General features: G+C 38.4%; 1 protein-coding gene across 2 annotated transcripts in view; it reads left to right on the top strand.

Annotated features, from left to right (window-relative positions):
- The window catches only part of LOC140650655 (proprotein convertase subtilisin/kexin type 5-like), a 259934-nt gene that overhangs the window by 48473 nt on the left and 197184 nt on the right, over positions 1-14277 (top strand). For both annotated transcript variants that reach the window (XM_072859286.1, XM_072859285.1), the window contains exon 3: positions 2221-2334. In XM_072859286.1, the coding sequence (XP_072715387.1) occupies positions 2221-2334 (114 nt within the window). The remainder of the gene's footprint in view (positions 1-2220; positions 2335-14277) is intronic.

The following is a 14277-nucleotide window of genomic DNA, read 5'->3' as shown; positions in this document are numbered from 1 at the left end:
GAAGCTTTTTTGTTATTGATTGCTAAATACTAGTAATAGAAGAAGAGAGGTCCATCAACTATGGCAATCCAGGCAGCTGCAGAGTCAGAGATCAAATGGTACATACGATGCCTCTCAGTTGGCTTCAGATGTGTTGGGAGTTCTGGACTACCTGCAAGGGAAGAACTTTGAAGAAAAACAAACTTCTCTTGTGAGGGTCTGGAAAAGAAAGCAGATATTAGCAGCAGGTGACAAGCAAGTAGTGTTCATTATAAGTCAGTTACACATCAGCCTTTTTTGTGGAGGCGAGATCTAGTTAAGAGGGCTGTTGATCCCGCTTTAAAGCAGCAGTAACGCTTAGTGCTTACCAAAGTCTTTTGGCTCTCCCTCCTTTGGCCTTTGCCCAGGTACACTCTGTGCATCTTACAGGACCCCAGACTTTGTTACACTGAATGTCGCCTAAGACTGATAAGCTGTCTGCTCCTGCTGAAGGGACCTCTGGATCGTGTGAGATCTGAAGGGGGCAGTCAGCTCTGGGCCTCTCGAGAGGGCATCCACCAAGATCAATTTCAGCCTGGGCTGAACGAGGAGCACAGTAACCAGGAGAGAAAGGCACGCTATCCAATTTCTCAGTTCTCTTAGAAGCGGAAAGGGATCTATGATTGTTACTAGAAGATTTAACGGAGAAGTGGATTTCAGTGTGAACAGCACCTGATAGTCTGTATTCTTAAACTGCATAATTTCTCCTCTAGAAGAATACTATTGACCCTGAAGTTAGTTCTTGGGAAGGGCAAAAATTCATTTCTTCTTTATAAAGAAAACCATGAAGCCTTGCCAGCCTCTATAAGGAATGTCCTAGGAATCCTCTCATGCTGACTTCAGGGATGTCTTCCTGTATTTTCATGTGACCAAGAAGTAGAGGCCAGAGTGGTGTCGTAGAGGTGGCAGAGGTAGGCATGGTATGGATCTCAAGCAAAATTTCTGTTAATGTCAATGGACCTATGTCTGTCTAAGGATTTGAAGCTGGGTTGTGGATGTACAGTAGAGAAATTAGCCTGCTAAGGGAAAACATTAATACCATCTCTGACAAGTGACAAAGAAATACGTGAGCTGAAAGTGAGCTTCTTTTGTTTATTTTTATGTTTGTGTGCATACCGATATTCATAAACAGCACAAATAAAAGGTGCAGAGTTGGCTGCTAGTAGGAAATGGCTGTCTTGCTTGGGGAGAGGTGAATTGAATTTTTATAGTTATATCCCATGAAACAATTCAGCAGAAATATGAGCTGTCAGGAAGGTAGATGTGTGTAAATAGAACTTGGGTTTCTCTGTGGATAGTTTATACTATTTACATTTATAGAAACTAGCTCCCCTTTAGAATAGTTAATGCAGAAATGACTGCAGAGTCCTGTCTGCTCTGAGGTTGATGTCACTTTCGGTGTCACCCTTTCTGGATGTGTCATGAATCTTTGAAGAAGTGTCAGACAGACAAGAATATAACTTTCAGAATTAGGTTTTTAACCCCTATATTTATTTTCCTCTTTCAAGCTCTTTTTTTTGTTGTTGTAATTTGACCTTTTGCTCAGTACTCAGCTGTTTCTCCCTGGGGAGAACTTAGTATAAAATAAAGTTCCAGGGTGCCTGGCTGAGAGGATCTTGACAAAGAGTCACTTTGCTAAAAATACAGTTTAATTTTGTTTTTTCACTCCAAGTAGTGAAGGTGATTTAGATATTGGTTAAGAAAAACATTTGAATATTTTTCTGAATGTTTTGTTTTCAGGAACAGACAAATACCAATTAAAAAAGAAACCAAAACAAAAAAACAAATAAAAATAAAAAAGAAACAAAACAAAAAAACTCCCACCCTCTCAGAAAATTAATTGATTTCTCATTGTAATAGACCATTATGTTTTGTAAAAGTAAGTGGTTTTATAAATTCGAAAGAAGCACTAGTCTAATAATGAAAAATAATAAAATAATGGCATTCAAAAGATGATAGCCAATGAAGTCCTTCTAGCGGGGGATTTAAGTAGTTGTTCAGGGAGATTTGTAGTGCTAACTAAATTGGACGTATTCCTTAGTGAACAGTATGCCAAGGTGAGCTGTGCGTTCCTACTGCCAAAATGAACTCTTTAACATGAAATATGTCTTGGACTATGGTAATGGGAAACTTCCCAACATTTCACACATTTCTTGATAATCTCCATGGAACCCTAACACCATGCGTTTTCCTGGTTGGCAGGTGGAGTGGATACAACAGCAGGTGGTTAAAAGAAGGATAAAGAGGGATTATAAACCTGGTGGTACCCAATCCACTTACTTCAATGATCCCAAGTGGCCAAGCATGTGGTACATGGTGAGTACATACAGGGTCATTTGCTCTTTTTCATGCTAGCGTTTAGTTGTCTGCTGTGATGTTTTGAAAGGGAGCAGAAAAAGTATGTGCAGAAAAAGTGAGTTTTGGGTTTTTTATGTAACTAATGAAGGTCTGTAAACTCCTTACAAGTATTATAAAGAATTCCCGGTGGGCCCTGCTATAGGAAACATTTATTAATGCGTTCATTCATGAATGCTTCCTATTGCAAGATGTCTTGGGAATGACTTACTAGAGGATAAACTTTCAGCAATGAGAAGGGAAGGAACTTGGCCACAATCTGTGAGAGCAGTGAAACCACTTGTTTTCAATGTCCCTAATTCACTTTCTCCAACATCAATATATATAAATGTCTTGTGTCCTGAAACAGGAGAACAGAGCTGTGAACACTTATAATTACACTCTTTTTAGAAATGAATAATTGCATTGTTGAAACAAATGGATTGTTTGTGCTCTTTCCTGTCTGACATGAGTTGCATGTTTGCTGAGCAAAAAAAAATATTTTTTTTTTTGGCCCAATAGTCATAGTTAAAGCCTGGAGTGAAACTTCTGTGTTCATGGTGTTTTTAAAAATATCCTCATTTTGCCTAGGAAGGTGCAAATTAAAAGTTGTATTGAGTAGGCTGTTGACTCCGGCTGACATGTCTCCATTTTGGCTGATAAAAGACTCTCTCTTTCTCTACTGTCCTGTTCATGTAGTTCTAAATCCCTACATGTTGTTTTCTCACTACATCAGCTACGTTACTGACAGTAAGACTGTCAGAAGGTTTTATGACTTGATAGATTTAATTGCTTCAGATAGGGAGGAGAATATGCTTTTCTGGCAACAATATGTAAGATAATTCTCTTGTAAGTAGATACTGTCTTTTCAGGTATTTTGTTACTTTCAAAGCATTAATTTAGTATTTCAGGTGAATGAACAAGATTATCCTAACACAGTTTTAAAGTATTTTTAAGTTTTTATTAATTTCATTCTGGCTTGTAATTCATTGTTGCATACATTGAAAAACAAATAATGTCATAGGTAATTTGTAACTAACAGTAAACAGTTGCTGTTAGTAAACTCCGTCAGAAGTCCTTATCTTCATGTATATATCATATGAGCATGTCGTCAGTCAGAAAGTCTAGTAGCTTTGCTATGCAGTTTCCTGAATTCTTGTATTTTAACAAGCAGCTAAGTAATAACTTTACTTTCAAAATCCTCTTATTTTTATTAAAGAGTTGTACTACTGACTCTTCTTTTCCGATGGAAAAATTGTTCCATATTACTTTTTCTGAGCTATTAGAGATCTGTGTCCTTCAGGCAGTAACTCTCCTCATACAGTAGAAATCTATTTCATTTATGTTTTATTGCAGTACTGGATTGATGTAGCTAAGGGTTTGTTTAGCAGTTCATTGTCCACTTCGAAAACAGCTTTTATCCAAAGGGTAGGTCTTTTCAGTTGTTTGTGAAAGCTGTATTATTTTGGGTCATGGGATCATGGCAGGTCTTTTTCCCAGTTTATTGAAATGTGTATACTTGTCTGTCTCCTCTAATACGTATGTTTATTCAGTCTGCCTATCCTATAAATACATGCGTAAGGTGACAGACAGATTCAAATAAATGGCAGTAGACCATGATACTATGTCCTGTCAATTCTCATTTAAAAAAAAAATTATTTCAGCATTTTTAATTGAAAATAGAAAATAACAGTGATTTACCTTCAGGTAGTCTGCTGTTATTGCTACAGACTTTCAGCTCTGTGTTAGACTAAAAAGGGAGGCCAAAGTTCAAGAGAATAATAGTAGTCCAGCAAAAGCCCACTATATATGGCGTAGGGTAGCTTATGTAATTTTTCCTTTGTGCTCCTAGATTTGTATACAAGATTTTCAGTGCCACCATAGCTTTTTGGTGGAACTAGATTAGTGGGGTGTTTTTTAACTGATAATAGATGCTTATAGCAGTTGCCTCTAATTTTGTTCAGGAAGGTAGCAGTCTCCTATTTATAAATCAGTTGTGTTGCCCAGCCACACTGCTTCACAGCTGCCCCACAACTGCCAGTCTAATATGGAAAGTGCTTTAGGGCAACAAATGGACTTTACTGTTTGTCTTGTACAACTTTAAGAATATTGTCATTTCTATACCTGTGGAAGAAAGTCCTCACTTGCAGACCCTCTGGGAAGGGGCTGTTCCTGACTGATTGCATTTACCTCCACTGAATAACTCTGTGTATTTGCAATATCTTTAGTGGTAGTGGTTTGATGACATTTTGTTGAGAGCGATCAGTAAAGTATTAGCAAGTACACTATTTCAGCGGAGAGAATAGCTAAAAATATGTGAATGGGTTGACTTCAGGACTGACTTGGGTCATTACCAGATATCCTCATATGACTGTATTTGTGATTGTAACCATAGCTACTTTTGTTAATCTTATTTACCTTTTTAAGTTGAAGGGAAAAAAGGAATTTGAGGTTAGTTAATGGTTTCAGTCATTGCTATGTCAGAAAGAGGTTTTTAGGTTACTGGCTGCAGACGTGTTATTGAGAAAGTAATAAAGTATTATCATGTACAGGTTTGTGTTTTGATTAATAAGTAACTTCGTTGCGGGTTAGGATTGATACCTTTGGCCATTGAACTGGCATAATCTCTAACAGGGCCGTAAATCTAGTTCAGATTTGTTGACACAACTCCTTTTATTCCAAGACTTTGTCAAACAATATCTGATTGATGTTTTTCCTCTCCCAGCTTTTTCTTCACAAGTACCATCCCTTGTAATTTTCATTGTCTGGGCTAGAAATAATACATTTTTGTTTGTGTGATGTCCACGGCAAGAAGTTACAAGTGGGATTTAGGCCTTCTTTCTCTTTTGGGACATCACAAAGTTTAAAAGTATCTCTCAAGAACTATTCTCTGAACAAATTAAAAGGTCTTTTTAAAATCACTCTATTTTTCTATATTTACTCTAAACACATTCCTAGAAAGAGTAGAGAGATTAGGAATATAGTTATTTACCACCTTATGGTTCAGTGGAAGCTGAAGCGGACAGAGCTTCCAGAGCCACTCATCACCTGAACAAGTACACCTGTAGTTTTCATTACCAGGGGATTATCTATTGAGAAATTACAGCTTCTCATGCTTTCTAATAACAAGGAAAAGGTGATTTTCTTCTGACTTCCCTCCCTCAAAGCAAGGAAAGTTGGAAAAAACCCAACTGCTTTATCATGACCTCTTAATCCTGAGGCATCTGTGCTTAAGACTAAAATAGAATATTTTTATAGATTAAGTAACACATGAAACTTCACCTGTTCAACTATTATTCAAAACTGACCTACAGAATTGAGTCCAGTTTGCTCAGAATGAACTGATATCAAAGAAATAAAATCAAAGGGAAAGAAGGTCCCTAGTTAACATCCCTTTCCAAATTTTGAGTCAGGAGAGAGCTGAGTCCTCTATGCCATTCCCAGAGCTCAGCTATCATTGTATCATCATGTTGTATCTAATAAATTTCTTCTCTCTCATAGATGTTGACAAAATAGCCTGTTTGTCAATAACTGGATGAACTATATACAATCAGTTTGCATAACTGAAAGAGGTCGAAGTCAACCCTGAAGCCCTACGGCTATCTGAAACGGTTTTACTTAACTTGTAGTAACAACAAACAGTGTCTTTGGAATGACTAAGGGGGACTTTGTGCCTAACCAATTTCACTGTACCTGCCAGTTGGTTTAATGAGTTTCCTCATCTTGCCTGCATGGAAAAATGGTCATAAAAACTAGAGAAGGTAAATATAAAAACATTAAAAATATATGCAGAGATGTGGTTAATATAACTAACTTTGACTTTAATAGGCTTCAGTCACAAGACTTTCCTTGCTGACCATTTGTTTTTGCTCCCCACTTCAGAAGAGCTTCGTAGTGGTCGGCTGAAACTGGAATCATGCAGGAATACAAGCACAGCTTTCTGCAGCTGTAATCTAGCTCTGCTGTGATGCTGGGCTGCACTGCATATTTTTTTAAAATAGACTGCAACTGCAAGAAATTAATTTAACCATTGTTTTTTTTTTTTTAACAAACCATTGTTAGACTACAATGGCACTATGTCTTTGCAGTCAGTTCAGACAGGCACAAGTCTTTTTCAACACTGATCAAGGATAATCCTCTCCAGTACTGTTATCATCCCTTCTATTGTTAATAATAATTGCTAGTGCTGACAGGATTCTCTAATTTGGAGAAGTTTCCACTTCCTACCAGGTTCTTCCCACTCTGCATGGCCTAGTTACTGCTGGGCAGGAATTGAACATATAATAGGATATTTCTGTGGGACTGAGAATTTACTGGAGGAGAGTATGATGTTTTGAGATGTGAGGCTGGAGGGAGAGGCACTGTTCTGTTAGAGCACCGAAGAATAAATGTGATAGTTAAAGTGTATAAGCCAAGTGTTTTCTTATCACTGGATGCCACTTCATCAAAGAAAGAGGAAATGTGTATCCAGAGGTTACTCCTTATAGCTGGAGAAAGTGGGCCACTGTCACGAGAGAAACAGGGGAAAGCTGGAACTTCCATTGCAGTAAATCACTGGGGCGAGATGGTATTCCTCTGAGAAACTACAGCATAAAATAACCAAGCTACACACAAAAATAAATAATATAACTTTAAAAATTGTGTTATACTCAGAGGAGAAGCTAGCCAGGGTCTCTAAAATGCATACTTGGGGGTCATCCCGAAAATTTTTATAGCAGTGAAACTTACCTGAGAACAGGGAAGTAGCTGACAATATCACTAAAGTTGTAAACCACCGCAAGAAGTGGAACATGGGAACTTGCCTGTCAGCTTCTCAGACAGAAAATGGGCGAGATAGTCACATTCATAAGCTGCTTGGAATGGAGGAAGAAGGACACCACCTATTACGTATCTAAACCAAAGAAAATGTTCTCTTAATAGTCATTGCTAAACACATCCCACACCAGCATAAAGTATAATTCAAAGTCGCGTTGAAATAAAACTTTCATTTTGTTTCACATGTGTCTTAGGTCCACAGTGATGTCAGCTTACCTTCTGTCTTAAATCATTTTAAGGTCTGTTTTTGCTGTTGATCTCTACAAACAACTTCCTCTTTTGAAAATTCTTTTCCTTCTTCAGAATCTCTTTCCTTTTCTCAACCTTTGTTATTTTCCCTTCACATTTATTCCTCGTTATTCTTTCTTTCTAGACATAACTGTGCTTTGGGAGAGTAGGTGAAAGACAAAATGCATTTGGAGGAGTGCTAAAAGCAGACAACTTCACAGTCTTCTGTTTGGAACCCAAAAGAAGGGCTTTTGTAAAGCTGCATTGTACTTCTCCATAGTCTGCTAGTTTTCTCTAAGAGGTAGCAATATAATGGAAAAGGACTATAAGACATTATAATTTACATAGTCTTTTTAAAAATAAGAAAAACATATTAGGTAAATATAATGCACTTAGTTGCTGAAAAAGTCAAATTTTCTTACAAAACTTCTGAGAAGGTACTCTAATAGACATCTGTAAACCTAAGAAAAGATACAATGTCTGGCTGTGCTGTTTCTCCAACTGCTTATATTATGACTTAGCTCTGGGGGCTTTTGGAAGAGCATTTCCAAAACTGGAGTGAAAGGACAAGCAGATGCCACAAATGGAAAGTGTTTTACAGGATTCAGGGTGGAAGGGGATTATGGCAGTGCCAGCAGGGAACAATAAAACTAGGTGACTGAGCCTCAGTGGAAACTAACGTTTACAAATTACTTGGTGAATAATACTTGGTGAATTACTTGGATGAGACAGGTATATAATATTGTTGCACAATGATAGATGTAGTGTGATGTTACTGAGATTTTTAGAAAGCTGTTGAAGATAAAAGACTTGCTGAGAAGCTTAACTCATCAGCCAATATTTATCAGTCTTCCTCTTATATTTGCTCCATAAGATTTCTGGTATAGACAGATGAAATATAATTTATCTGCAGTTGAGAGCAGTCCATGCAGACTGATGAGATCTTAATGAGTTGCATCTAGGGCTGCCTGCCTTGAGCTCTGATGCTGAAACCAAAACCCAGGAAAAGTCGCTTACTTTTTACTTCCAGTGAGGACTGTGAAGTCAGCATTGCTTTGAGCTCTGGCGAAGGGTCTGGTGAACCCAGCTTACTTTGTTTCTTCAGAAAACTCCTCCAGTATGTTAGGCAGTGCTCTCCAGTTATATTTGTGAGCTCCCAGGTGAGCTGTACTAGCATTCACAGGCAGGGACAGACACTCCTGCTCTGACACAGTATAGTTGACTCTGGATGGCAGCCAAAATGGGGCTAATAAGCCTTTATCAGCAGTGAGTAATGTCAGTCTCCTAAGGTCCTGTAGCCGTGAAATAAGGTGGAGGTGAAGAGTTAGACAGGCCAGTTGTCTCCCTTATGCTGCTGACGAGATCTATGGGGAGCTGGCTTATCTTGTGCCTCTCTTCCAACTCCAAGCACGAACAGCAGAGCAGAGCAAGGCATTTTACGTCCCTGGCCTGGCCCTTCATGAGATCAGCTAAGGTGAGTGGGGCTGTGGAAGGAGACAGCAGGGACAAAGGAAGGAGTGACAGGCACCTGATGGGACAGGCTGGAGAGAGGCAGGGGGAGGAGGAGAGGTCACACTGGGTCTGAGAGCAAGCCTGGGTACAGGGGAGACGGAATTTCACCTGCTACACCACAGCGAATGAATACGTGTCGCCCTCCTTTATGACCTCCTACAAATTTATTTCCAACCCACCTATGCCAGGCATTGGCAGCTAAGGAAAAACCACACTCTCTTATTATTGCCTTCCCAAGAATTGCCCGCTCTCTCTTTCCGTCTGTGCAGTGGAAGCCAAATCATTGTTCTTTCTGAGGTGGCATGGCATGCTTGTCAGTGTTTTGCACGTTTTGTAACTTGGTTTGGTTGTTGCATGTACTTTTTATATTTGTGGTTTTTATTGCATGAGAAGATCAAGCTTTTGGTGTTTTAGAAAGTTAAGACAACTATTTGTGACTTAACTTCAGTGGAGGTGTTGCTAGAAAGAATCAAACTGCCTATCAAAACACTACCTTCCAAATCTGTATGTGGAAACACACCTCTTGTTCTCTGTGGACAAGGTAGAACTAGTAACACAAGGTCGGGTAACACACAATTTGACCTAAATTCATTTCCTGTTGGAAGATGACAGCATACTTTAAGTAATCAAAACCCTGTAGAAGTGGATTTATCCTTATCCACTGAAAGGAGATTATTAGTGCAACTTGTTTAGCAAGATTAGCAAATAGTTTAAAGACAGAACAACCAGATAGGCTACTCGATCTGCTCCTCTGGGACATTCAGTTCTGACTTCCACATAAGCAGCCCTGGAAGCGCCCAGGAAACACGAAATGGAAGTCAGCACTGCTCAGGGGTTGTGCCAGCATTTTCACTGAACCAAGAAGCAGCAGTACTGAAATCATTTCCATACTTGCTTTGGGAGAGATTTCCCTGAGTGTCAAAGATTTGGTAATAAATCATACAGCAATAGCACATATTCCTCTGCCTTTTTACTACAGTGATTTTATCTTCAGAGGGAGACTATCCACTTTTATTTTATCTTTCAAGAATTTATTTAAAATGGAATTTTTTTTCTGGGCAACAACTGAGTCACATTAAGAAACTGAAGGTACTTTTCTGTATAATGGCGTTTGTGAAATATCATTTGTGTATAATATTGTGTTTTCCTGAACTGCCTTTTTCTGACTAGTTTCTGCAATTAGTAAGGAAATTATAGTGCCACAAAATCTTTGCTGAATTACTAATGAGGTATAATAAATATCTGCTTTTAGCTTTAGTTCAAACTAAACAGCTAACAATAAATTATATGGAATATAAATGGATCGAAAATTGCTAACATTACCAAATGTAAAGTGTGCCATACTGGGGCACAGTTTGGTGTATTTTAGTTTTTATCTCTCATAGCACTTCAGCAGGAATGTATATACATTCATGTATATACAGAGGTACATACTTATCTGGAAGTACACTTTTTCTCTTTTCAAAGGAGAGGGAATTTGCTCATCACTACTTTCTAAGAGCAGTTTTCCAAGAAAAACTGCTTAGTTAGCTACCTACTTTTCAGATTTTTTTTTTAATCAAAATCAAGTAATATCAAAGAGCAAAACAATTTCTTTTGTTGCACAATACTGAGTACTCTATTAATGTTACTGGAAAAAGTAAGAGGTAATTTAATTAATTGTAAAAAATACTGCCTTCTTTCAAACACTTGCTTTATGTGGGTTTTTTTGCTGCTGTTTGCATACTGAAATTGCAGATACTTCAGGAAGAGGATAGCTAAATATTGTATCTACTTAACTAATACTTTATAGATTTTTTTCACATAAAGAACACCGTACAAACATCAGGAACTCCAAAATCACCAGAAGTGCACAGCCACAGTACAGAAGAATCAATTCTTGCCTGTCTTGTGGTCTGATTGCTGAAGAATGAACTGGTGTGACATGTTCAGTTTGCCCTCATCAGAAGCAAACTCATAACCTATGAGACTTATATAAATTTATGACACAAACAGTAGCTATATTACGTCCCAGTCAGGGAGGAAAAATTAGTGTTGTGCTTCTATAAGGCCATTTCCTAACCATTCTGTGCAGAGGACAGCCTGATCTGTGTAGTGTCCTTAGCAAAGGAGAAATTGGAGAACCACTATTTAGCTCTAGGTTGTTAGGTCTTGTACCAGTCTTTAAATATCATTATGCCCCTCTTTACTGAAGATAGATGCCATATGACATAGGATACCATGAGAATGGAGACATCAAAACTCCAGCTTTCCTGATTCCTGCATCCATGCTCTAACATGTCTTCCTGTATACCACATGAGCAAACGTTGTGACTAAAATTACAAGTATGCGGAGGACCTTAATTCTCACTGACCCTTTCTTGACCTTAATTTGTGGTCCTTTTTCAACCATGTTTAAACAAAAAAACCCCAACCAAACTACAACAACAACCGCAAAACTAGAAGAAGCGAACACAGTGAGGATGGAGAATTCAATAAAGTGTGTTCTGCACCACTTTGTTAGATGCAGGTCATCCTTGGCATTGCTTGTAGTTGCTTCTAATGTCATGAAATCTGCTGTGGGTTACATCTGCTGCTCAAGCCTTGTGAAGGGGATTTTTTTCTATCCAATCAAGAGATAACAGAGGAGACTAAACATATAGCAAACTCTATCAGTGCCATTTTGGAGAGAAATCCAGCAACTGTTTGCACATATGCATGACTTTTAAATACAGTTTGGATGAAACTTAACCTAAATAAGTTATCATTTTGAACGCAGTCGTTGACTACAGGAGACCTTGTCAGCACAAGACCCCAAATTCCCTCAAAGAGAGGCAGTAGGGCTTTTCAGAAAATATGCCAATTCTAAGGGGGAGCAACACAGGCAACATCTATGCTTGCTCTTTTGCTGTGGAGGTTATAAATTCTGTAAAAACTTAAACACTGGCTGTTTCAAAATAAGCTCATTTCCAGCAAACAGCAAAAATGCATGGTGGTCAGTGGAAGGAAGTGTGCATGAGGAAAGAGCCTCAGACAGCCCCAAGAAGTACAGGTGTGTATCTTTTACGGTATTGATACCACTTTTGTCTTACCCTTTCTATTGTGTTAGAGTCCACTAATCCATGGATAGCATGCCATTTAAGCATGTAATTGCCCTGTCTGTATCTATTTTTATGTGAATTCCTAACAGAATAAAGCAAGTTATTTTCAGTTTTGAAAACAATTCAAAACTATATTAAACACAAGTAGTATAAGCACAGAAGCCTCAGGAGAGGCAGATATAAATATACATGAGAGACTAAACATTAAGTATGTAGTGGGGTTTTCCTCTTCTGTGTCTTTTGGAGAAGACAGTTTGTTAATATACAGTAAACTGCTGTTTGGGAGATAGTGTTTTGGTTTTTATGAATATCAACTCCTGGTTACAAGATTACATTTGGGAGCCAGAAAACTAATTTAGAAAAAAATAAAAACAAGCAAAGAAAATATGTTTCTGAAGTTACAAAGAGGTTGAATAACTTCTCCTTTGTCCAACTTCCATGTACTCTTCCACATCCAGGTTTAATGTTGAACCAGGAGGAGACTTTTTTTCCTTATAAGTCTCCTGCTCTGGCTGCAAGTAGGCTGTTGAGGAAAGTTTGTTAAGTGCAAGCTCTCAGACGCAGAGTTTGAATGGGCTTTATATGATCCCAGCTGCTGGAACACTGAAATCCATATATCCTTGATTAACTAAGTCCCCATCTACATGAATTGAAACATGGGTAGAGGAATTAATACAGCTTATTTAGAAAGTGTTACAGCCCTTACATCTTGGTAAGGAGTCGGTCTGCTTACAGAAAACATGATTCTGTCAAAAATCCCTGAATTCTTATAGCCCACTGAATTTGTGTCTCAAGACTTCCTCAGAGCCCTCATCTGATGAAGAAGTTTCCCAAGACGCTAAACACAAGCTCAAGGCTCTGTGTGTCACATCCTACGACCTACAGTATCTTTGCCCCCAGCTTTTCAATCCTGTCCCAATCCCTTGCATCATCTCTTATAACTACTTGAACAGCAGAGACAAAAAAAATTAAGGAAGAGGGAGCACAATCAACTTTTCTGACAACACTGAGAAGTTAGATTGGTTCAGCTTTCTTGAGGATCTTGACACTCAATTTAGGATGTCTACTCTCTTAGTTTTGATTTCATTATTGCGTGTATTTGCTACCCTTATATGGTTTTCCTTTTTAAAACATTGTCTCCTGCAGTTTCCATCTGTTCCCACTCCAGATTGGTGATGAACTACTACATAAGAGGATAAAAGTATTGTGAAAGTGAAAGCATTCTTCTGTTTTATGTCTGTCCTTTGAAAATGTTTGCCCAAACACACTGTTACGACACCGATCCATTTTTTGCTTAACAGGGAAGTTGCATGATACTGACCAGTGAGAGAGAACAAAAATCTGAAAGGTTCCTGTCTTTTAAGCCCTCTCACATTGGGCATGCGGTCTGCTTTCACTATGCCTGGCCGCTGCTGCTTCTCCAGTATTCAAAAGCTTTGAGTATTGACTACACTTTGTGAAGCAGCTTTGATCTTGTTTGGGACTTCAAACATGCTGATAGTCTGAGACCATGTTATACATTGTGTTAAACTATTACCACGGAAACATTCTGAGGACTAATTCAGTAGATATTCTCAATGAATGAAGCTACAAGGGTGGCCAAAACCACTTTGTAAGCTTGGTTTGTTACTTTGCCAGGCCCTAGAAAAAGTCTTAGATTGTGTCAGCATTTGAAAGACTCACACACAAGATTTATCCCACAATCTAATAGGAAAAATAAACCTAAGGCTGAGCCATTCATCTCTTTTTGCTGCTTAACAGGTAGAAGTTGTATGTATGCGTGTGACTGTGAATGAGACAGAGGTTACGAACCGTGTTTCCTCCAGACAGGCGCTAAGCAGCAGAGATCTCCTGATGCATTTGCAGTGTATGGGGAAGGACAGAAACAATTTACATGTCTGTATATGTGTTTAGATAAAAATAAAAATTCTAAGTCATCATTTTTCTTCTAGGCAGTTGTGAATAGGGGTGCTACTAGGAAATTGATTCAAACAGGAAGGTTCAAATGAAAAGTAATGCCTGCAATGATAGCATTGCAGGCATTGAGCAGGTTTCCCCCATTTCACCTTTCTGTAGCAACCCTGTGATTGTAGTCTCGCTGCATCAAGTTGTTCATTTCATTCATGTGTTGCTTTTGGGGGAGAGGCAAGGAGAAAAATAGAGAGCAATCAAATAAAACATTTATTGTGAATTGAAAAGTTCTCACCTAGATTCTTGTTTTGCCCTTTGTATCCATGTTAAATCCTGGCATCCATAGGTCAAAGGATGATAGGTTAACTGAGAGAAAGTG

The sequence above is a fragment of the Ciconia boyciana genome, chromosome 4, assembly GCF_034638445.1.
Source record: "Ciconia boyciana chromosome 4, ASM3463844v1, whole genome shotgun sequence".
Taxonomy (NCBI): domain Eukaryota; kingdom Metazoa; phylum Chordata; class Aves; order Ciconiiformes; family Ciconiidae; genus Ciconia; species Ciconia boyciana.
The sequence above is the reverse complement of the archived record's forward strand: the minus strand, read 5'-3'. Positions and strand labels throughout refer to the sequence as shown.